The sequence below is a fragment of the Macrosteles quadrilineatus genome, unplaced genomic scaffold (genome assembly GCF_028750875.1).
Source record: "Macrosteles quadrilineatus isolate MER2022 unplaced genomic scaffold, UCM_ALF_1.0 Scaffold_2__2_contigs__length_208266976, whole genome shotgun sequence".
NCBI classification, from domain to species: domain Eukaryota; kingdom Metazoa; phylum Arthropoda; class Insecta; order Hemiptera; family Cicadellidae; genus Macrosteles; species Macrosteles quadrilineatus.
In genome coordinates, this window is record NW_026542595.1 from 17386090 (window position 1) to 17412801 (window position 26712).

The 26712-nt window shown below is 33.9% G+C and overlaps 1 protein-coding gene across 1 annotated transcript in view; it reads right to left on the reverse strand.

Annotated features, from left to right (window-relative positions):
• Positions 1 to 1976: 1976 nt before the first annotated feature.
• The window catches only part of LOC128983968 (uncharacterized), a 69544-nt gene continuing 44808 nt past the window's right edge, over positions 1977 to 26712 (reverse strand). The window contains exons 3-4 of the mRNA XM_054403249.1: positions 16156 to 16300; positions 1977 to 4607 (exon numbers count right to left, since the gene is read on the reverse strand). Coding sequence (XP_054259224.1) covers positions 4488 to 4607; positions 16156 to 16300 — 265 coding nt within the window. The 3' untranslated portion in view covers positions 1977 to 4487. The remainder of the gene's footprint in view (positions 4608 to 16155; positions 16301 to 26712) is intronic.

Sequence of the window (26712 nt, forward strand, 5' to 3'; positions counted from 1 at the left end):
TTGGATGTTATTAGACACGATAAGAGCACACTTGAACTTCTTCTGCAGATGAATAACTGTTGGAGAAATATAAGCTGATTCATAAATTAATGTCACAATGCGAGTTTGAGCATTTTGTAATTATATGAGAAAGTTACATAGTATTTTTTAGACTGCTGCTCAGTGCACTTTAAGAATATGTTTTTTAGAGATAAATTAAATTATTTTTGTTGCTGAGTAGCGCTAGTAAACATGCACGCACAATGCCTTTTCGTTGGCCCAATAACATTCAAAGGCTCTCTAAGAGTTAAAGAAAATAACATTGCAAATACTTCCTTTGGACAATTCAGTAACTCTCAATAAATGTGTTTTGTTTAAAATACTATTTAAAAATAAACAGCTGTTTAATTAAATAGTTATTTGTGCAACTAGTGAGAAAAGTGAGCAATTGACTCACTCGAGAGAAATCCTTACTCACGTGAGGAATGGTTTCTCGAGTGAGGCAATTGTATTTTGAACTCGAGTTGCACATTATACTTTTCCTACAGTTACCATAAAACCATAATTTGTTACCATAATTTATGAAGAAACATAACCTATTTTTGCACAGAAGTGAACTTTTAATATAACATTTAATGTGAAGTGACAAATACAACAGTACAACAGCTGACCAGCTGATTTACAGCCAGTGCTGCCAACGTATTTCGCGCGCATACGACGTTGCCTGCATGTTACGTGCTCACTATTTCGTGCCTTCACGTTGCAAATCTGGAGTGAGACAAAGTAATTAGAGTGAGACAATGTTAACATTGTCTTACTGATGAGCGAATTGGCCACTTTGCTTTCTCAAATCAGTGAGAGAACATGTACATTGTTAGGTAACTGTAGGAAAAAGTATTATCCACATGGCCAAAATGTAAACAAATCTGTGGAGGTATCTTTTAAAGGCTTCTGGGGCAGAGCCCTAAGGGAATTTACTTCGTTTTTCTTTTGATAACTTATCTACAGACCAAGACATTTCTTTGGACACCTCTACCAAGTTTCTACGCCCAGTCGTTCTCTTAAATTAGTGGAGACAAAGTTTCCAATTAAATATTTAGATTCCCTCATGTTAATCTTATGGGAGAAAACCCAACTTTGATGGGAGACCAGCCCAAACTAATAAAGATTCCCAAAAAATAAAAACACTTTGCATAACTACAGATCAGGGCCATTCTTTTGACACTTTAATAATCAAAATCGGTCCAAAAATGAGGGAGGAGTTATGTTTACAAAAATCGGCTTAGCGTACTATATATATAGATAGATTATTCACTTTAAAGAAGTCTATACAAGAACAACTCAATAGTAAGTACCATGGGTTCTTTAGCTTTTATATTTCTTTATTTACAATATGAGTGTAGGAGTTTTGCCAACGGGTATCAGGTAGAAAGGGTCCCCATCCATGAATTCCACATACTGCGGAGTTTTGCCAACGGTTGTGGGTTGCGCGAGAGGGGGAGGGGGAGAGAGAGAGATTACACGTGACCGTGAGGGTGGCTTCCGCTAGGGGTGGACAAACCAGGCAGGATGCTGACTGTGTTCAAAGTAATGAAGTTATGCAACTCTTACTGTGGAAAGAAATGTATTGAATTTTTAACCTAACCTAACTTAACCTAACCTAACCCACTGCGACTAGCGCATAACTGTCAAGCGTAGACAACCCTGACAATCGCTCTTCCTCCCTCCCTCACAATCTTTCTCCCACCACCACCGTTGGCAGATTTCCGCACCAAGAGGTGGCCGAAGGCATGCCCCCATCTACCTGACACCCGTTGGCAAAACTCCGGTTCCCTTACAATATAGCCTTAATTTTGACATAGGTACTAACCATTTGATATACAGGGTTAGTAAAAAGTCTGGAGACCCCCCTGTTAATTTTTTAACAGCCCATACTAGAAAAACTAAACTAAACTATAATAGTGGGAACGGTTAAAGCGAAAAAATCCAACAAATGATATACTTTAAAAATAATTTTATTTTACAAACATATAAGTTGCTATCTAAAAAGTAATAAGACTACAATCTGCTAGATAAAGCACCTCATAAAGTGATTATTGTCACTAAAGTTTATTAGTTATTTTGACACCATGTTGTACATACAACTATTTCCCTATAAAAGATAAAAACTTAATAATACTGAGGATTAAAACCTACAGACTAAATAAATATAATTGTGATGTTTTGATTTTGTTAGCAAATTTATTTCAATACAAAATACCACATTTTGCTAGTGTGCCACTATAGTTATTAATTTGTGTAACTAGTGCGTGAAGTGACACTTTGCTGCACATGAGAAAAATGTTTACTAATGGAAAGTTTCTCGAGTGCAGCAAAGGTTACACATTATTTATTTTTCCTACAGTTACTATAAAGCATATAAATAATTAGTCTTTAGAACACTAAACAACACGTTTTAGGTTATGTTAAATACAAGCGAATGAAAATATAATATTATACACAAAGCAACAGCAGGTTAAGCTGTAGTATCAATATAGTATCTTTAAGTGTTACCAACTTATTTTCAAGCGTACTTTAAGTGTTACCAACTTATTTTCAAGCGTACACATATCAAATGCCTTATAAAAGCTCACTGTTTTGAGTGTTTTTTTTTTTTTTTTTTTTTTATACTGTAGTATGCCAAAGTAAAATGAGTGCGGCAAAAGTAAGTAAATGCAGCAATTTAGCTTCTTTGCATGCTTGAAAGACTGCAAGGAAGCCTGCTTTGTCAGATAACTGTAGGAAAAACACATTTTACTAACTGTTTCCACTATCTCCTCTCTCTATACAGTGATATAATAACAAATAAAAATAACCTTAATCAAAGGAACTAATGAACAAGAAAACAACAAAGAAAACTATTTAGTAACAGTATTCACCTATAAAAATATAGAAGTTGATGTAGGTAAATTGTCCAAATAAACTAAAAGCCATCTATTCTTACAGGATTAGAAACTCGTGAAGTCTTTGGTAAGATTTAACAACACATTTAAAATAAATAAGAAAAAGCAAGTTATGACAATTATCCAGTCTGTTACCAAACACTGAAATACATTGTTGCTATTCACAATTGTTGGGATATGTTTTTAAAACAAATTTATACTGTGCGTTTTTAAACAAAAGTCCAATATTTAAAAAAATGTGATTTAGATCTAGCTTTAAATGATGGTGCATTCATAGAAAATTGGATGCACTTGAGAGTGTTGCCAAAGCTAAATTTGATAATGTATAAGACTGTATTTGAACATATATATTTTTTGTTTAAACTCAAGGTCAACAAACCACATGAATCGTTCTTCTCCTCAGCATGGTAAAAAATAATATATCTCAACCTTACATACAGACCCTAACTTTAATATTATCTGTATTATATATTTAGGAATTTGTACTATAGCTATTTATGAATTATAGTTAATTGTTTAACTACTAGAATACTGTATGTTTTGTCTAGTTTTTGTCTAGGTGTGCTTCTCTTAAAAAAAAAATAGTACATAGAGTAGGCCTACCTACTAATCTAAATACAACATAAGTGTTTATCTTTGTGGGCTTTGCAAAGGAATACAGAAATTCTTATGTTATTCGGCAAATGCAGTTACTTCTATTGTTCACTTTTAGCAAATTTCCCATATAGGAAATAAGTTATTACCAGGTCTCGGTAAAACCTGGACCAAGGACCGATTTTTTTTGAGGTCCCCAGAAGCCAAAAACACCATCCGTTCAAATTCATATATCGTACCACAGGAAAAGTAAATAATACTGTGATGATCACCAGCCCACCTCACTATTGATATTGGGGGCTCTCATCATCAATCTTAAATCAAATTCAAATTATACGAATTACTTTTTTTAATTTTTATTTTGAGCAAGGGAATTACATCTGACAACGTTAGTGTAAAACTGCTTTTGAGGTTAGGTCTTGTTTTTTAAGCCATTACCTAGGTCTCACGGTAAGACCTGGACCCGGAACCGATTTACTTTTTTGTTTTGATGTCCCCGTTTTGATGTGCATCCGTTCAAATTCATATATATATATATATGTGTGTGTCCAAAGTTAATAGTTTTACCAACAGGGTGCAGCACTATTATTTTTTTTTAATTTATGACAACAGCTAATTTGCAACCAAAAGGTGGCAAATGGAAATTTGCTTAGTCCGCACTGCAGGTTTTCTGAGGCGAGGTTATTAACATTAACTATTTTGAGTCATAACTTTCACCTTGATTGATAACAATTGTGTTATGAGTATCAGTCTATGAACAAAACTTGCTAGAATATCAACTATCTTGGCAACACTATTTTGATATCATATTCATGAAAAAATATTATTTGAAAAATATCCTATACCGTAAATTGGCTTTATGTTTAAGTGTGATGGACCAACAGGTTCACTAAATATATATTACAGTTCCTCTTGTTTCCTCATACCTCAAGCTATGTACAAGTATTCACAATGGAGTTCGACTACGTATGTTCACGCGTGTGACGCACCAAGAGCTGCCCCATCCTCTTCCATCTGCTTCAACTTTCGGATTACTTGGGCATGTTCTTCCAGAAGTCTCGCAAACTCCACTTTTCGACTTTCAGCTTCCACCTAAGCAATAGAATGAAAAATCACATCATATAGGTACTACTGTTATAGGTTAAGGATGTAAAATGTAGGTTTTAAGGAATTTTGTTTGGGTATCAGGATCAGGATTACCCGAATTAAAAAGAGACAACACTATCAACACGAGAAACAAAAAAAACTTTACATATATTAATTTGAAACTGTTTTTCTTTGTGACAGCTAATTTGAGAGAACGTCTGGGCGTAGAAACTCAGTAGGGGTCTCTTAAGAAAAATCTTGATCTGTAGATGAGCCATCAAAAGAGAAACGTGGTAAATTCCCTTGGGGGTCTGCCCTAGAGGCCTTTAAAGTTCCCTCAGCAGATTTGTTTATAATATGAACATATGTATAATTTTACACTACTTTTAATGAACCAGCTGTTAATTTTAAAATTGTATTTCAAAGGTCAAGTGTTATGAGCATTTACTGAAACTGTCAAAATTAAATGTTTACATTATTATTTATGATTTAAATAGTTATTTGTGCAACTAGTGAGAAAAGTGAGCAATTGACTCACTCAAGAGAAATCCTTACTCACGAGCCGTAGGCGAGTGAGGAATGGTTTCTCGAGTGAGGCAATTGTACTTTGAACACGAGTTGCACATTATACTTTTCCTACAGTTACCATAAAACAAATAAATTTGTGAAGAAACATAACCTATTTTTACACAGAAGTGAACTTTTAATATAACATTTAATGTGAAGTGACAAATACAACAGTACAACAGCTGACCAGCTGATTTACAGCCAGTGCTGCCAACGTATTTCGCATGTTACGCGCTCACTATTTGTGCCTTCACGTTGCAAATCTGGAGTGAGACAAAGTAATTAGAGTGAGACAATGTTAACATTGTCTCACTGATGAGCGAATTGGCCACTTTGCTTTCTCAAATCAGTGTGAGAACATGTACATTGTTAGGTAACTGTAGGAAAAATTTATTCTTCACTGCATCGCAAGCTTTTTATAGTTTGAACTTGATGATTTTATGATGTTTTAAATTTTTTGTTCAAAAATCTATGCTTTTAAGCATTAAACACTTATTATAAAATCAGTTGGATATTTATCAATTTCAAAGGAACAGATTTAACAATTCCTTATCGGGTTAGATTATATTTATTGTAGGGGTTTGCACTTGCTTTTTTGGTCTACTTTCAATAATCATTTGTAGATGAGCACGTTGAGGATGTGAGCTGTGTTCCAAGTTTTGGAATAGATTATGCACGGAGTAGGTTTAATCTATGGTTTGGTGCAGTAGGTGAATTAATGGCAGTTCATGTTTTAAAAAAAGCGGGGAAGGGTTTTTACTTTGATGTACAATTGTACATATCTAGCTAGATCGAACAATGCATATAAACCTCACTACATAAAAACATTCGGAAATACAACAGTGCCTTTACATCTCATCTCATTTGCATAATTTGTTGCCAACCAAACCGGACTAGGACTAGGTTATGGATGTGGTTCAGCAAATGTTTAAGATTTGTGGTCAAATTCACTTCAATTATGGTCCATCCCATCCTTAAAATGCACAACTTTATGTGATTGATACGGCCAAGGCAAAACTACGCCAGAAGTTAATCATAGGTAGCAAATAAGTACAGATGATTAAAAACACAGATGATTACATTGGTTGATGTGGCAGGAGAAGGAATTAAAATTGCTTGGATCGAAGTAAGAATGTTTATGCCTTCTGGAGAATCAGATATTTTTATCAAATACAAAAAACTGATTTAATATGCTGATAAAATTCTGCATTTTATGACTAAAGATGGTGATTCACTTATGCAATCCAAATACGGTCTGAATGATTTTCCTAAAGCAGATGTAACCAGTTTAGTAATACTGTATAGACTCTTCCCGTAAGATGACAGACCAATGAAATCCTTTTCCCATATAGTAAAAGTGGCTTTAACATGAACAAAACTCATGAACAAGATACAATTATAAGACTCATAAAAAACCTTTTGGGCAACCTAAAGCCAACCACGTTTTTGAAGGTAGCTACACAATCTCATATTCATTATTAATGCTCATCCTCCCTTAATCTAACTAAAATTTTCACTCTATCATCGCAGTTAGCTAAAGTTACATAAAACCTCAAGAGTAACCGTCGATACGACGGGTTTCCCCTACTACCCCTATATTATAAGAATTGTTTTTGTGTTTCTTGTGTCAGATTGATATCTTTCCCAATCAAGTAAACCTGCCATACCAATAAAAACCCTTACTACATTATTACATTCATCAATTAATACTTAATAAACTAATACTAAAAGCTATAAATTCAGTCTTTTGCTGTCTTTTTTAAATTTTTGGTGTGGACAAAAATATAGGTGTACAGAGTTGTACACTAACAAAAATATATATACTTTGTATTTGTAGATTAATTGGATATAGAAATTATATTGTAATTACTGATTCAAAGTAGATCAGTTTATGTTAAAAATTAGTTATTGACCAAGAAGTAACTCAAAAGGTGTAAATTTATATACATAGGTAATTAATCTATTTATTTCATTACTTAATGTGATTCTTTGCGTCAAAATTGTGGGAGTCTTGAAAAGTCCTATACAGATGGGAGATGGTTCAAAATAAAGAATTAAGGTCTCTACTCTGTGACGGGGGGAAAAAGTAGAATTCCGAAAATGCTATCAAAAAAGAGATATAATGTGACCCATAAGAATAACATTGGAGGTCATAAACATCTGGTTTTTGTTTGCTTTAATCCTTTAATACAGGTGGTCGAGCCTTTTGTTCAAGCCAGTACTCAATATTAACATTTGGGTTACTTATTTGCCAGTTAACTCTGTAATATAACGTTATCTCTAGTTGAGACTTTTTACTATGTCTAGAATGTTGAAATCAATTATTTTACTGTGCCATTTGCAAATTTATGTATTTTTATGTAAATTTGTTAAGCATCAGATAAGTAGCAGAATCTAGAATCTGTTTTGTTTTTAGCAAATTTTAGCGAATAGGGAACTAGCTATTACCGTATGTGGGTGGCACGGTAGGACTGATTTCCTTTAAAAACACCATTCGTTCAAAATTGTTTATATGTATAATATATATATATATTTAAATATATATAGAGAGAGAGAGAGAGAGAGAGAGAGAGTCTTAAATATATATAGAGAGTTATATACGTGTTTGAGAACACGATAACCTGGGTAATTTTTGTCCAATTTTGATGAAATCTATCTATCTATATATTAATAGGCAAGCATGTTTCTTTAAAACCTTTTTTCTCAGCTCGTGTGCATCGCAGGGAAAATCTACGCATACTGTTGGAAAGATATTTTCCTGTAGATGTGCAGAATACTTTTAAAAATTAAAATAGGCTAACAAATAAGAACAAAAAATGAATTTGAAAACTTCAAAAAATTAACATGGACCATATGGGTTGCCATGATGGCGACGAAATAACAACAAAATGTAAACAGAAAATCAAAACAAATGGAAGAAATTACAATCACATGTTTTATTTACAGTGTGGGGAGAAAATAGAGAAGTCTGTACTTTAATTATTTTTGGTCGAGTTTCGACCACAGGACGACCACTAGTACTTATTTAATACGCAAGCAGGTTTTTTGTGACAATTACTCCTCCGAAACTACCGAACCGATTGACATGTTTTTGGTGTCATTGGAAAGAGCTTAACGTGAAGTTGTGCAGGAAACTTTCTTTTTTGGGAAATAATTAGAGAGTGGGGCCCTGGGGTCCTTTAAAGTTTCGTATTTATCCATAAGATTAACATGGGAAACAAAATTTGTTATGGAACTCCAGCTGTTGTCAGAAAAGTGAAATATTTATTGATGGTATCCATGGTAACAAAGAACAAACCCACAAAATTAAAAAAAATGTAAACAAGCAGAACTAATTTTTTGTCAAATTTATTTTGATTTCACAATTCCACACAGCTGGTCCAAACATATTAAATACTGCATGATTATTAGAACAGGAACGGTATGGATCATAAATATAAATAAAATATGTCACTCGCCTGAATGTAAACATTTAAAATTGATTAAATGGAACTGTCAAACTATATGTTATTAGCATGGGATTCTTTCAGTTACGTCATTTGTTGACCGAGTCTGTTCCAATATTTTTGAGCTGCTGTAATAATATTTTACAGGAAATAATTATTAGATAAATTCATGGATATAAGTAATAATTCAGATTCTTCAATCATTGCTGTTATTAAAACTGTGTATCCACAGCAAAGCTTTAGACTAAGCGAATTCCCATTTACCTGGCTTAATTCTAGAATGATATTCCCTGAAAATGGTCATTTTTTGTCCTATTTAAATAACATTAAGTTAATTTTAATATGAGTACTTAGGTTTGCTGCTACAGGGAAGGTAGGTGTGTTTTTGTTGAAATGTTGATAGCTTAGTATGATTGTTATTGGTTTGAAAATCCTGTAATACTTTACAATTGCTCGAATTCGAGCAAAATGTACACTAGTACTTATTTAATACGCAAGCAGGTTTTTTGTGACAATTACTCCTCCGAAACTACTGAACCGATTGACATGTTTTTGGTGTCATTGGAAAGAGCGTAACGTGAAGTGGTGCAGGAAACTTTTTTTATAGGGAAATAATTAGAGAGTGAGGTCCTGGGGCCCTTTAAAGTTTTGTATTTCTCCATAAGATTAACATGGGAAACAAACATTGTTATGGAACTCCAGCTGTTGTCAGAAATGCTGTTCTGCTATTTAATTTGATTTGTTTACAAGGAGAATTGTTTCTTAGTGCCATGTGGTCAATAAGTTATACTTTTGCATATATTTTAAATGATATACACTGTATAAAATGATGGTACTGTATTACATTAAGAGATATTCATTTAAATAATCAATAAGTACGATTGAGCCTTTGCCTATATGTTTCCTGGTAAGTATAGTATCTTAAAGAAAAACCAAATGATTCTTTTCTGCATTCTCACCCCGTAGCGAAGCACGGGCAGAGCAACTAGTTTGGTTTAAAGGCGTAAGGCAGGATAAACTTGAATGAGTTTGCGAACCAGCATGATCAGACCATGGGAACAGGGTTTAAATACATAAACCCCCAACTTAAAAACATAAAATTTTCCAATTTCCCACTAGACCTTCTTAATGAGTTTAAAAAACAAATAATTCAGTATATTAAAGAGTTTTTTTTACGCTTATTCGTTATGGAGAAAACTAAAACAATTTTAAATTTAAAATCCCCATGTTATTCTTAAGGAGAAATATTGTAAACAGTTGTAGTTTGCTTGTTTATGGATATATTTTGATCAAACTTGGCAAATTAATTGATTTTATACCAAGCTATAACTATTTTTTACTTAAAAAAAACACTTTATTAGTTTCCTTGTAGCAGCAAACCTAGGTACTCGTTAAACCTAATCTATTACTTATTTAATACGCAAGCAGGATTTCTGTGACAATTACTCCTCCGAAACTACTGAACCGATTGACATGTTTTTGGTGTCATTGGAAAGAGCGTCACGTGAAGTTGTGCAGGAAACTTTCTTTTTAGGGAAATAATTAGAGAGTGAGGACCTGGGGCCCTTTAAAGTTTCGCATTTCTCCATAAGATTAACATGGGAAACAAAGATTGTTTTGAAACTCCAGCTGTTGTCAGAAATTAAATATTATAATAATTTGTCTCCATGGAAGCATGAGAAAATTCACAATGTTTACATTTGCTTTGACATTTAAATGTAAACAACCAGAACTGTCAACTGCCTATTTCACAATTTCAGACAGCTGATCAAAAAAATAAAACAACTATGTATGTGATAGGTTTATCTTAAACTTAATGATAGATTATTTATAACTAGTTGCTCTGCCCGTGCTTCGCTACGGGGTGAGAATGCAGAGAAGAATAATTCGGGTTTACTTTGATAATATACTATGAGAAACAGTTACAACACACTTACCAGGAAACATACGGTATAGGCAAAAGCTCAATCCTGCTTATTGATTATTTAAATTAAGATCTCTTAATGTATTACAGTAATATCATTTTATATATTGTATAGCAATTAAAATATATGCAAAAGTATAATTCATTGACCATATGGCACCAAGAAACAATTCTCCTTGTAAACAAATTAAATTAAATAGCAGAACAGCACTTCTGACAACAGCTGTAGTTTCATAACAATGTTTGTTTCCCATGTTAATCTTATGGAGAAATACAAAACTTTAAAGGGCCCCAGGGCCTCACTCTCTAATTATTTCCCTAAAAAGAAAGTTTCCTGCACAACTTCACGTTACGCTCTTTCCAATGACACCAAAAACATGTCAATCGGTTCAGTAGTTTCGGAGGAGTAATTGTCACAAAAATCCTGCTTGCGTATTAAATAAGTACGAGAGGTCGTCCAGTGGTCGAAACTCGACCAAAAATACGTAATGTACTCACTTATCTATTTTCACCCCACACTGTAAATAAAACATGTGATTTGAGTTTCTTCCATTTGTTTTGGTTTTCTGTTTATATTTCGTTGTTATTTTCGTTACCAGCATGGCAACGCATAAGATCCATGTTAATATTTTCAAATTTTTAAACTCATTTTTTGTGCTTATCTTTGAGCCTATTTAAATTTATAAAGGGATTCTGCACACCTACAGGAAAATAGTTTTCTAACGGTATGCGTAGATTTTCCCTACGATGAACACGAGCTGAGAAAAAAGGTTTTAAAGAAACATGCTTGCCTATTAATATATAGATAGAAGATAGATAAATCTACTAGCTGTTACCCACGGGCTTCACCCCTTTTGACTTCATAAGTATTAATAACACTATTGATTGGTTAAGTTAACCTGAAATAAACAAAATACAGTAAAACAAACAAATAATCACACCTGGTTTTAATAAGGTAACAAATTGAAAGAATAACAAACAAAGAACAGCTGGGGTATTTTTAACATTAGGTATATGGACAGTTTCCTTTAGAAAGGAATTACGACCTTAAAGGGTAATTTATGAAATAATGGATAATTTTGCGCAAGGTTTCTCGTCATGACGAACATTTTAAGTGTATGGTTTATGGGGGTGTGACTTGTAGTTTTCTCAAAAGCTCATGGGTACTTTTGGCTTTATATATAGATTTCAATGAAAATGAAACAGATTTTTCCTGTTGCGGAGCAAAAATAATTAATAGTGAGAAGAAGAACATATGTTAATTGTAAACAGTCAATGTGTAAATTATCTATGTTGTATTAAAAATGTGTATAGTTTTGGGTATGGACGTTGGTTTGTGTTTAATGATATAACTTATTAGTTATTATTTTTTTTAGGATTTGGCATATGAGTAAGCCATGATAAATAACACCATTTAATAGTTCTACCAGTTTTTGCCTAACTCTGTCCTGTAGAGTTTAAAGTAGCCTACACCTTCCTTATTGTCTACAAATTGGCTAAATAACTTAGGTACGGTACTTTATAAAAGCTGACAGCCTTTTTACGTTGACTTAAATTGTAAGCTTACCTGATCCCGTCCATGGGCAGTTTAATTGTTAAAAACTAGGGTTGCTTTCAGAGAGGTGAAAGCCAGTTGAGCGGAACAAACGTGATTTGATATTTGTATAAGTAACTAAATGTAAAAAAGTCAAAAGATGTACTAATGCTGGTTTTATTGATTAAAATTATAATAATTCAGATTTGTTTTTACTACATCTTTTTATTCAGATACCTCTTCTAAAAGTGCATTATGGTAGTTTTGACCAGGAAAATATTACAGTAGTTGGAATCTGGTATTAACATCCAAAAAGGGCATTAAAGTATAAAAAAGATAAAGGAAATTCAACATTCAAATTCAACTGTAGCCTACAACAAAAACATTGGACTTCATTTTTCACCCTTACATTCGGTTAAAGTAGGCTATATTAAAGTATAAAAATAAAAAAAAAAACAGTTTAAATTCAACTGTGCAAGATAAATATTGGTCTTCATTTCAACCCCTGCAATCGGTTAAACTCAGCTTTCTTTGCTAGAAATAATTTACGATTGTTAATACCAAGTATTCTTAATGGAGGATATGATTGTAATGTAACTGGAATGTAGGTCTTCTACCATTATTAGGACGATTTAGATATGGCATTTTAATACTGTCCTTAATAATACCATTGGTTATTGGATACAGAAGATTTTGTTGAAAACGCTGGTTACAAATTTAACATGGGGATGGAACTACCTATAACCTACACTTTACCTCCCTAATCTAACCTTACTTCAAAACACTTAATGTAGTCACGAATACTCATAAACCCTGACCTACCTTCCCCACATGCCTAAATTAGATCAGTGTTCAATCTGCGTTTTATTAATAAGTGTAATAACTTACTGCACCGTCGATGTAATTCAACATAATATAACCAGTGATGTATTATCGGATTAAATATCGATTTCGATGCGGTTCAATATATCGCTTATTAAATCCTGATTTCTAACATTGGCTGTTTCTAATCAGCTGGCAACACAAATAGGTTCCCAAGAAAGTAGTCACTGGTCCGTATCCCTCCGCTCCTTGTTTATACTCTGCGCATTGAGAAAGTAGTTCCGTATATTTTCTCGATTTTCAGTGAATTCCGCGCCTTAAAAAAATGTTTTAACGGCATTTTCTTGTTTATTAAAATCATAGGAATGGTTTAAAAACGTTTAAAAGAAAAGTCTAGAAAGTTCAGAAATGCCTTAGGATTCTCTTGTTTACATTTTTCTTGTTAACAAAAAACTGTCATATGGCTACTTTAGTCCCATAAGCCTAATGTTAAAATTTGGAAATTTTAAGTTCGTTTTAAATTGCATTAGCATTATCTAATTGAAATTTGTTTGTTTATTAACCATCTCACTATTAGTCTAAGTAATCTTGTTAAGTTTAGCTGAAATGTGTTCTGCCGTTATTGAGTGATGTTGCTTTATTTGTTGCATTGAAGTTGATCCCAAAGAGCTACGCTCAATTAACCCATTAAACTGGAATATGACTGTTATGTAAATTGTGAGTATTTCCATTGGTTAATAATCTTTTAGTTGACTCTTTTAAAATCATTGGAAATTATGACTGTTATTAGTTTTTAAACAAGTAATTGGTTTATAAATAACTCCTGTACTTCTTTGAAATTGCTCGATTTCGAGCAACATGTACACTAGTCTATATAATTAATACGCTACGTGAAACTTTGTGGTTGAACTCCTCCGCCATTCCTTAACCGATTTTATCCATTGACATCTCATTGAAAAGAGCATGTCGCGTAGATTTGCAAACTGACCTTAACAAGGATGTTAGCCGAAGTGCTACTATTTTGTAGGAAACACGGACTTAACTTTATGATGATTGGCAAAGGAAACCCCTCTAAGGGCGAATTAAACTGGTACGACAAGGACATTAAATATATGTTTTCATAAAAGTCAAGTGATTTTAAATAATATGAAAAATCACATCCAAGAAACCTTAATAAAACTTTCATCGAAGGATTCGCATTATTCACATTATTATTCACATTCAAGGGAAACAAAAAAACATCTGAACAACATTTAGGCCTTTGAATTCTGCATTTCTCTAGGTAAATATAACTTAAGTTATAACAGTAAATAGCCAAATTAATGCCAATTGAAGCAAATAAAAGTGTGACAGAGAGGTTATGGAGAAAATCAGGCAGTTCCTAAGTACCGGTAATTTAAACAAAATGTTATCACTATAAAAAATGACTGAAATTTGTAAACGTATACTGGCGACAATGGGTAGTACCATGCTGACTACATTATCATTGACGAAGATCAACATAGACAACCTAATGCGGCTATAATTTGGAAACAAAAAAACCAGAACAGCTTTTGAAAAATGATAAAATATTTACAAGAAATGTTTATTAGGCCTATATGGAACTGTTAGGTACGTAATCTATGAGTTGAGTCTTTTAAACTCATCGGATATTATGACTTTTATTAGTTTTTAAATAAGTTATTTGTTTTTAAATAACTAGTTAACATCTTTGCAATAGCTGCTCTATGTCGAGCAACATGTAGGCCTACACTAGTGTTATTTAAATAGATTATATTGAAAATCATTTCAGGCAAATGGAAATTCGCTTAGACGGTAGGTTTGCTGCGGAGGTGGTATTTTATTTTAATTTGAAGGTTATTGTTGTGTTGGAGGAATGTTTAACATGAAATAACCACATTGACTAAATCATAAACGAATTACTTTGTTTTGATTTCAAAACAAATTTGAAAGATTTATTAACATTTTTTTGTAACATTTTTAATTTGAGATTTATTGCAGTGTTTAATCAATATTTTGTATGCAGTGGAATAACCTCAACGGCCACTCTTAGGAATCAACCTGGGAATAAAGTTGAAATAGGTTCGTATAGTACAGGATGGGCAATACTGTATATTTGTTCATTAAGTACTATGAAAGGTTAGCCCATTTTAAATTTAAAATACCCCCACCGCAGCAAACCTGTTGACGAAGCAACATTTCAATTTCCCTAATTGGATTCCTACTAAAACATTTCCATAAACAAAACAAATTTATTTCCCAGTTTGAATAACATTAGGTTTATGAATTAACAAGTAATTAGCTTTGCTACTATGGGGTAAGTAAAAAGTGTGTTCCTACAAAATGCTTAGTATAGGGTGAAATAAATAAATTTGCCAAATTTTGGGCAACATTTATCATTAAGCTAGCAAACAACAACAGTTTACTTAATTTCCATAAGAATGGCATGGGAATTTTAAATTTACAGTTTTTGGAATTGAAACTTATCCAAGTTTCTCACGCCCTTAAACCTTCGACCAAAATTTCATGAAAACCGGACCAAAATTAATTGTGTTTCAAGCTCAACTTTTTTGTCAGTCCGGTGCAAAAATATTATATTTTGAACTTTAAATGGAAAGGTTTGTGTGAAGAGAAAGGGACCAAGCAAGCAGAGTAAAAGACTTTTCAGTCTTAGCTCGTATTTCCTTGTTTGACTTTACCCCTAGCACTTAGCTGTGTTTGCTTTAACTGAACCGTATTCTAAGCGACTTTTTTATGAAAATACTATTTAACGTTACTCTATTTAATCAAACAGATGAACTAAATTATCATCAACATGCTTTAAAAACAAGCTGTGCAGTTATATTCTTCGTAATATGGAGTGCTCCTGAACATTTATTTTACCTGGCATTCAGGGACTCTCCCATATTGCTAAAGATATAATGCTACCAGTATAATAATATTAGGCTTACACAAAATTATTACAAAGTAAAGAGTAAACCTTTAGGCTACAAGATAAGGATTTTTACAGTACTTGTTTATCTCAACATCGAAAAAGTGTTTACTAATAGTAATAATTTTTACACATACAATTTTAAAATACGTATTACTTGGGCTAGATTTACCTGTTCTTTTTACAATCCTACTGAAATGAATAACAACATAAAAAAAATCAGCATCATGTAAAATAATCACTGGTTGTATCTTTTAATGAATAGATTAAAAATTACCTATCGCTACCTCTACGAAATTCTCTATCAAGAGTGTTCAACTGAGGACTACCTGTATTTGTTTGATCCTAGCATCAGAATCCTCCTTGCTCTCGCTACATTGTGTACGTTTCCTCAATGTAGGTGCCGTATCTGCCAGTAGCTTCTGTAGCATTTTGTCTTCTGCTCCATTGGCGTCCACGTCATCAACCACGATACTGCAACACAAACCAACTTACATTGTAGCATTTGTATCACATTAGCTTTTGGTAAAATCTTGTTGTTTTTTGTTCAATTTTACACTTGTATTGAAACCTCACAACTTTACGGTCTTTAATTATTATGTGTCATTAATCATAGCGTAGCAGTTTTTTAATCTCTAGGGGTATCAACAAATCTGTAATGATTAAAATATGAGTAAGTTATACCGTAGCATCTAATTACCCGATAGACTAAAAACGATCATATCTGGTTCTTAAAAATATTTTCTTTGGTTAAATTAGTTTGTACCGGTGCTGTCTGTTAAAATATTTGATTACCATTATACTTAATATTACATGAATACATGGTCCAAGGTTGGAGTTCATATCTATACTAAATTTTGCAAATTTTTATATGATACCGATGCCGCATAGGAAAGAGGAAATAGTGATCCGAGCAGATGCATTACAGACAAAATTAGGAATATATATAGTAACAATACCCCCGCTGCAGCAAACCTGCCGACTAAGCGAATTTCCATTTGCCTGGATTGATTTGTATTTAATCTATTAAATTAACATTTATGTTTTACGAGTACCTAGGTTAGATGCTACAGGAAAACTAATAAAGTGTGTTTTTTTTTATATTAATAGCTTAGTGTGAAATAAATAAAGCCGCCAAGTTTGATCAAAATATATCCATAAACTAACCAACTACAATATTTTACAATATTCTGCATAATAATAATATGGGAATTATAAATTAACAATTTTTTTTTTTAATTTTCTCCGTAACCAATCGCCAAAAACACTTTGGTATACTTAATCATTTGATTTTTTTAAGCTCTTTAAAAAGGTCTGGAGAAAAATTGATAAATTTTGAGTTTTAAGGGTAAAATACCCCCGCCGCAGCAAACCTGCAGACTAAGCGAATTTCAACTTGTCTGATTACATTTTTCCTAAAATAATTCCATATATAAGACATATTTATTCTCAATTTAAATAACATTAGATTTAACGAGTGCTTAGGTTTGCTGCTACAGGGAAGGTAAAAAGAGTTTTTCGACCATAAGTCAATAGTATATGATGAAATAAATGAATTTGCCAAATTTGATCAATATATATCCATAAACAAGTAAACCACAACAGTTTTCATTTTCTCCATAATAATAACATGGGAATTTTAAATTTGCACTTTTTGAATTTTCTCCGTAACCATTAGGCATACAACAATGCTTCAATATACTAAATTATTTCTTTTTTTAAGCTCTACAAAATGGTTGGGAAAAATTCCAAAATTTTATGTTTTTAGGGTCAAAAATGGGAAAACCTAATTTTTACCCCATAAAACCCCCCGTAGACCCCTGTTCCCATGGTCCGATCATGCTGGTTCGCGAACTCGTTCAAATAAATGTAGGTTTACACGTGTATACAAAATTTCATCAAAATCAGATAATTTTTGTTAGAGTTATCGTGCTGACGGACATATATATACTGTATATATGAATTTGAACGGATGGTGTTTTTGGCCTCTGGGGACATCAAAATGAAAAAGTAAATCGGTCCCGAGTCCAGGTCTTACCATGAGACCTACGGTAATAGCTTATTCCCTATATGGGAAATTCGCTAATATTCCCTATATGGGAAATTCGCTAAAATTAGAAAACCTAATTTTTACCATATATAACCCCCCGTCAAACCCCGTTTCCATGGTCCGATCATGCTGGTTCGCGAACCCATTCAAGTTTATCCCGCCTTACACCTTCAAACCAAATTTCATCTAAATCGGACAAAAATTACAAGTTATCACGTTCACGGACGTATATAAAAAAATTTGAACAAATTGTGTTTTTGGCCTCTGGGGACATCAAAATGAAAAAGTAAATTGGTCCTGGGCCTAGGTCTTACCATGAAACCTACGGTTATAGCTACTTCCCTGGTAATTCGCTAAAAGAAAACTATGCCGGGAAACAACCTTTGGGTACCCAAGACACCACAAAAAGAGTTAATAAATCTTTTATTGACTAAGGTAATCAAACAACTGGATAACAAGACGTGTTTCGTCTAAGTTTTGCTTATTAACAATTTAAGTAAATTAGGGTGTTGGTGTTATTTTTAAGCCCGATTAAAAATTAAAAGAACCGGGAGACACGTTTTAACGACAGAACAAGCTTATATGTTGGTATACCCGTTTTCTCTACTTCATTGCAGATTAGCTGATATGCATTCTTATCTAAAAAGTTTAGTGATATTGCGAGTTTATTGCTTGTTAATAAGATTCAATATGTGTTTTAACAAGCTCAAATATAGTGTATATGTAGGTTTACGTTTATTTTTGTCTTCTACAAATCCGGTTTTCAATCAATCCTTTCAGCATATATCCTTTCTAGTCCTACAAACACGCAATATAGCATACAACATTTAATAACATTTCCCATTCCCAAATAGTTTTATGGGGATAGTATTTGAATCCAAATATGCATTAAATACGGTATTTAGATCCTAGGATAGAACAAATTTTTCTCAGAAAATAGTAAAAAGTGCAACACATAAGTATTGCTTAACATAACTAAAAAGTGTACTAAAAGGTAACAAACACGATTCTAAACTTCCCTTAAGCTTTGTTGTTTCAGCTCTGTTCCAGTTTGGTGTTAAAATAAATCTGAAAAATATGTTAAAAGTAAAACATAATAGCTAGAATTGAAGACAATTGGCAATGGTCGTCACTGACAAGGCCTCTAACGACCATTCATTCAATCGGCAATTTAATTATGCAACAGTGGTTTGACGTCAGCGAGTCTTCAATAGGTCACTTACATGCTTCCTCCGCTACTACACGCTACACGCCACACGCTATCCAGTAGATGAAAGGATTCACTCAAGTTGAGTACTGTAGTTTTACTTCAGATTTAGACAAATGACATACCCCATGTTTCAAAATACATAACCAATATTGACGCATTTTTTCACTTGGATATCAACAAACACAGGTCGACTTAAATGTTTGTGTTTTAATTTCAAGAGTTTTGAGTGGGAATTATCGGTTGAATGGATGTCCAGGAGGGTTGTGACAATAAAATAACAAAATTGAGCTGCATCCTTAGAGCACAATGTTTTTCTCAAATGGGAGTGGGAAACTTTTTTACAACAGATAAATCAGTCATCAAATTAACCTGTCAAGAGATAGGACTACCGAATATGTAACATTTTAAATTAAGTAATATACGTATGTATAAGTATTTTGATTTAAGTATATTAAATAACTATCCACACGGCCTTCAAATGGTAGTTTTTACTGTAACGTGATTTTTGTCAGCGCCTGTAAGGGATATCAAACTCTTGTAGAAAAGCGGTTCCAACCCCTAATATTGTTGTGCATATACCGAACGGAGGTTTGAGACGCTGACTACTAGGGTTAGTCCTAGTTTGGTGGTAATTGACGACAAATTGTTCAATAAATATTTGGTGACAGCCTACTTACTGGGTGATATATAAACCATCTTCGCCTTGGCTTACAAACCCAGACACAACACCAAGGTACGCCACACGCGTACGAGAGTCTAATCGGTAATCAACAGTCAGGAGGTAGCTCGAGCCTCGTCATCAGAGATATCGATACCTACATACTGAGTACTGTCCTTGCTAACGCCGTGCCAAGCCTTCAGGGACAGCTGGGTGGAGCCAAAATATCCAACTCTAGGTCTAGAGCTTAACAGACGATCATTGTGACGAATGAAGATGTATTTATTGAAACTAGTGGTCGAAAACTCGACCAAAAATTGTAATGTACCCGCATTGAATATTGGATACTGAAGTAGACATCCCATCTATATGGACCAGTTGTCGCCATTTTTTTTTTTTAATTAAAAACATGTAGTTGTGTGAACCAGTCACTTTTTTTTCTATCTTATTTTGTGTTGCTGACAAAGTTGATGGGTCATAACAGTTAGTTGCTATAGCTCTTAATAAGTAATTCCATAAGTTTGACTTGGTAAAAAAAGATCGTGTATTCGAGAGAAATTAGTAATTTAGAATAGCACAATCTGTCGGTGGCTCACATCTGTTTAGAAGATTTTGATTTTTTTTTAACTGGCGATTACTTTAACATAGAATGTCTAGTTGCAAGTCAAATGTACAGGCTTCTCTTTTTAGCGAATTTCCCATATAGGGAATAAGCTATTACCGTAGTACTCATGGTAAGACCTGGACCCGGGACCGATTTACTTTTTAGTTTTGAGGTCCCTAGAGGCCAAAAACACCATCCGTTCAAATCCATATATCTTACTAATATTATAAATGTGAAAGTTTGTGTGTTTGTTTGTTTGAAGTTCAATCACGCCTTAACTACTGGACGGATTGGGCTGAAATTTGGCATGATATTAGCTCACATTCCCGATTAACATATAGGCATATTCTTATCCCAAAAATCCTTTCGGGCTCCGTCCCAGTGGTTCTTTATTTCCCCATGTTAACCTTATAAGTATTCATATTTAAAGGGAATAAGGGAATTAAAGAATTTAGTCAGCTGTTTCAACTAAAATGTTTGTTCTATGATATGCAAAAGGGTGCAGCGCTATTATTTTTTTTCATTTATGAAAACAGATAATTTGAACTAAACAGCAGCAAAAAACTGTGATACGCAATGAGAACTGTCAAAGTAGGATTGTTTACAGTTATATTTATGTTTTTAATTTCATTAATAGTTTGTGATATTTTGCGAATGTTTAATAATTTATTTTTCTCTATTGTTTAGGTGAAGAGGTAGAACATAATGGCTATGGTAGATGTGTAATACCATAGTATACTGTAAAATTTAAGAAGCAATTTTTTTCATACTGTGTCCTCCCAATTGCAAACTAAAAGCTTGAGTATAACTGCAATACGCATTTTATACTTATATGCCAACCCCGTACGAAGGATGGGTACTCTGCTAGTATATATATTTATTTATTTATATATGTGTCCGTTAGCACGATAACTCCAGCAAAAATCATCCGATTTTGATGAAATTTGGTACAAACGTGTAAACCTACGTTTATTCGAACGAGTTCGCGAACCAGCATGATCGGACTATGGCAAGAGGGGTTTATGAGGGGTTTTATGGGGTAACAGTTGGTTTTTCCCATTTTTGACCCTAAAAATATAAAATTTAGCAACTTCTTTCTAAACCATTTTGTAGAGCTTAAAAAAACAAATAATTTAGTATATTGAAGCGTTATTATGCGCCTAATGGCTACGGAGAAAATTCAAAAAATTGTAAATTTAAAATTCCCATGTTATTCTTAAGGAGAAAATTGTAAACTGTTGTAGTTTGTTTGTTTATGAGCTTATTTTGATAACATTTTGGAAAATGCATTAATTTCATACTAAACTATTAAAATTTTCCAAAAAAAAAAACACTTTTTTACCACCCTCCCTGTTGCAGCAAACCTAAGTATACTCGTTAAACTAACGCTATTTAAACAGGGAATAAATGTAATATTTTTAAGGATATATTTTAGTGTAAATCCAACCAGGCAAATGGAAATTCGCTTAGGCTGCAGGTTTGCTGCGGCGGGGGTATTTTAGTTATAGGTACCGGGTAGCCGTCGGGGGGTTTTGGCTCTTTTGACAAAGAAAAATGAGAAAATGAACAGGCTTCTCTATTTTCACCCCACTCTGTAAATAAAACACGTGATTGTAATTTTTTTTATATTTCAAATTCATTTTTTGTGCTTATATATGAGCCAATTTTAGTTTTAAAGAGATTCTTCACATCTACAGGAAAAAATCTTTCCAACACGTAGATTTTCCCTGAAATGCACAAGAGCTGAGAAAAAAGGTTTCAAAGAAAAATGCTTGCCTATTAATATATAGATGTTACTTTTAATAAAAATAATTGGGAAAACCTGTATATTTTAACACTTAAATCTATAGTTTAAGTGGCAGGATTTGCATTTGACTCTCGAAATTCAGGGTTGCTTCTTATAATAAGACGTCAATCTAAGTTAAAGTTGATTTCAATTCACATTAAATAACCGAAATATTACTAACTTATATACTGTGAGCTTACTAACAAGAATTGATAGGTTAAGACAAACGAGGAGAGCAAAAACACAACAATGCACTGGCATAAAATAATTATAACTAGTGTACATGTTGCTCGAATTCGAGCAATTGCAAAGTATTCTAGGAGTTATTTCAAAACGAATAACAGTCATATTTAAAATAAGTTTAAAAGAGTCAACTCAAAGATTACCGATGTGTAACTCGGACCATGTTTATCTTCGTTATTGATAAACCTAAAGCATTCCGGCCGGTTTTCTCCTTCTCTAAATGCCTCGCTGTACAGGCAACACAGGTCATTGATAGAGGGCCAATTGAGAACGAAAAGTCGTTTTGGGGTAGTGTTAGGGCGTATTTGTAACCTAATAGTTGAGATTGTCCAGGGTCAGGTGCTGACTGTGATGAGCCTATTACGCGCCACTGTTCTGTAGCTGCGGTTGTTATCACGATTACGCCTCCTGTCTATGTTTCGTTTTCGTCGCGTTGGAGGCATTAAAAAGAAAAAACAACAAATAAACAAATTATAGGTACACAAAACAACAACAGTCTTGGGGTTATGTTTACACAAACTCGAATAGTAAATAAATAAATAACAGCAATTAAATTATACAGCTGATCAAAATGTAAACAATTATGTTCTCAATAAGGATAACATGGGAACTTTCAAAGCCACTGGGGCAGAGCCCAAGGGACTTTTTCAAAAATGTAAGGCCAGTTTGCAAATCTAAGCGACACGCTCTTTTCAATGAGACGTCAACGGATAAAATCGGTTAAGAAATGGCGGAGGAGTTCAACCGACAAACTTTCATGTAGCGTATTAATTATATAGATTTGTCGACATAAAAATGTAAACATCTACATAACTATAGGTCGGCCGCTTAGAAAACGACCTCCTCCAGCATTGGTTTAGCATTAGCGCGCAGGTCGTTTTCTAAGCGGCCGAACTATATAACTGAAATCAATAAAAACGTATCTAGGATTCTGGGTGTTGCTGTTTTTTAGAATTGCTCATCTCCACAGAAAAGTGACGAGAAGATGTGAACATGTTTCGATGGTAGAGTGGGTACCATAATAATAAGATTGACTCAAACTATACATACCAATACGTACAGTCGAACTGAGGAGTTGTGATGAAATAGTCTGCTACGATGCAATCACGTAACGCAAAAATTCAAACACCTTTTCTTTTAAAGAGGACCCTACGTTTAAGTTCCTAATAAATTGAGGAACTAGTGCTATAGAAAATTATTAAATTATTAAAAATATTTTTTTTTTCAAACTACATAAATAAGTAATAACCATACCAAACCAAACACTATTTTCTCGTAACATAGTAGTGAAAGGAACATAAATTTTATTTATCGTAACTACAAGCATGTTACATCAAGATCCCATTTCGATGTTTATTGAGAAGAATTATGAATGAATCTTAATTATGGTTAATGATTTAAAATTGTAACGATTGTGGAGTGGACGACTTGAAAGCTTTGACTCACCCCCCCCCCCTTGAATTTCTATAGGTACTCTTGCACAATAAGAATTACTAGTCAAAAACACACGATTGCACGATTTGAACAATTGCAAAATATTTAAGCTGCGCGCGCACTACGGCGGCACGGCACGGACGGGCGGGCAGCACGGCAATTTTTAAAAGTTAATAACATTGAATGTCATATGACCACTACGGCGGGACGGCCGGCAACGGACGTTCGGCAGCTTCCGCCGTTTGTTAAAAAGTCCGGGAGACAGAACTCCAGGATATTTCCGAGCTGCCGTGACGCCCGTACCGACCGGGAGCACTGCACACCGACCAAGCGGGCGGCACGGGACATCCGCCATTCTCAACTGATCTCTGTCAAAGTAGCAGTGTTTTCGTGTGTTGTAAACTATGTTAGTAAGTTGATTTTTCTCGTTGATAAATACCCGAAACTGTACATGCGACATCCGGAATATTTTAATAACGTCCGGCGTGACAATATATGGGCAGAAATATGATCTATTATGTAAATCAGGTAAGTTTTACACATAATCATTCTACAAGATCAGGAAACAAGGTGTGGAACTCTCCAAAACTTAGTCTTTTCCTGTTTATGTATTGTTTCTAAAATCTTTGCTTGCGCCTTCTTGTCTCCTCTTCCTCTGCTAAAATTAAACATACTATCACCACTTTATCTACATCCATCTTTACTCACAATTTTTAGCTCGCAGACTGTCAACTGTCCTAAATTGCGGATGTGCGGATGTCCCGTCCCGTCCGTCCGTGCCGTGCCGCCCCAGTGCGCGCACCCCCTCTAAAAAATGCCGTCCGTGCCGTACCGCCCGTCCGTGCCGCGCCGCCGTAGTGCGCGCGTAGCTTTACAGGAGATATTCAAATACCCCAGCCGCAGCAAACCTGCTGAGTTAGCGAATTTACATGTGCCTGATTGGATTTACACTAAAATGTATTCCTAAAAATATCACATTAATTTATTCCCTATTTAAATAGAATTAGTTTAACGAGAACTTAGGTTTGCTGCAACAGGGAGGGTAAAAAGTGCTTTTTGTTGTAAAATTTTAACACTGTAGTTTAGTAAGAAATTAATGTATTTTCCAAATTTGTTCAAAATCTTACTAATATTATAAATCTGAAAGTTTGTGAGTTTATGTGTTTGTGTTGCTCAATCACGCATAAACTACTGGACGGATAGGGCTGAAATTTGGCATGATGATAGCTCACATTCCCGATTAACATTTAGGCATATTCTTATCTCAAAAATCCTTTCGGGCTCCGCCCCAGTGGCTCTGTAGTTCCCCATGTTAACCTAATGAGTATTCATATTTAAATGAAATTAAAGAATCTTAACAGCTGGTTCACATAAACAATTCGATTCTGTGATGTTCAAGTTCAATAGCATTAAAAAGTTAATAGGTTTACCAACAGGGTGCATCACTATTTTATTTATTTATGAAAACAGCTAATATGCAACCAAAAGGTGATTGAGCGTAGCGAACTAAATTCAACCTGGAGGCGAGTTAGCGTAACGAACGAGCTAAACCTGAAGGCAAGCGAGCGCATCGAACGAGTTCCAACCTAAAGGTGAGTAAGCGTACCAAACGAACTTCAACCAGGACGTGATTGAGCGATGCGAACGAGCTCATCTTGAAAATGAACGAGCATTTGACCTAAAACCACATTAGGACAGGACGACGTCTGTCGGGCCAAAAAGTTGTGGTACACAATGAGAACTTTACTTTTTTCTATGGTTTAGGTGCAGTGGTAGAACATTAGGGTTAATTTGGGGCTATGGTAGATGTGTGCTACAGTATAGGATACCTTATAAATTATAAGACCAAATTTTCTTAAACCGTGTCCTCTCCCATAATGATAATAAGCATTTTATACTTATATATGCTTACCCCGTACGAAGGACGGGTACTCTGCTAGTTTATAAACAATCAAACTACAACAATTGACTTATTCTCCATAAAAATAACATGGGAATTTTAAATTAACAATTTTTTTGAATTTTATCTGTAACTATTAGGCGCATATTAACGCTTCAATATACTAAATTATTAGTTTGTTCAAGCTTCGCAAACTTGTTCGAATAAATGTAGGTTTACACGTTTGTACAAAAGTCGATCAAAATCGGACCATTTTTGCTCGAGCTATCGTGCTAACACACACACACACACACACACACACACACACGCACACATAATATATATATATATATATATACATATGAATTTGAACGGATGGTGTTTTTGGCCTCTGGGGACCTCAAAACAAAAAAGTAAATCGGTCACGGGTCCAGGTCTTACCATGAGTACTAGGTAATAGCTTATTCCCTATATGGGGAATTCGCTAAAACGAATAACATTCATAATTTCCGATGAGTTTAAAGGAGTCAACTCAAAGATTATGTAACTAATGGAAATACTCACGATGTCTATACCAGTTAGATATAATCAAAAAATTTTGTCAATATTTAACCGTTATTCAAAAGCTTCATCTTGTTTTTTAGTGTTTTCTACAAATGTTTCCCCTACTTACTCATAACCGCTTAAGATTGTCCATGTTTACCTCGTCATTGATAATGTAGCCTGCATGGTACCACCATTGTCGCCAATATAGGCCTACCTATGTTTACAAATTTCAGTCCCTTTTTTGATAGCGATAAAATTTCTTCACATTACTTATGAACTACCTACCTCATTTCCTGCATAACTTGTCCGTAACAATTTTATTCGCTTCAATTGTCATTCTTTTGGTTAGTTGCTGGACTAACGTCAATTAGATCACAGACAAGGGAAACAAAGAATTTTTGTGACTTTTATTTCCTTAGTCAATGATTAGATAGGTACATCTACCAGAAATAAAAGGCCTAATGTTGTTCAGATGG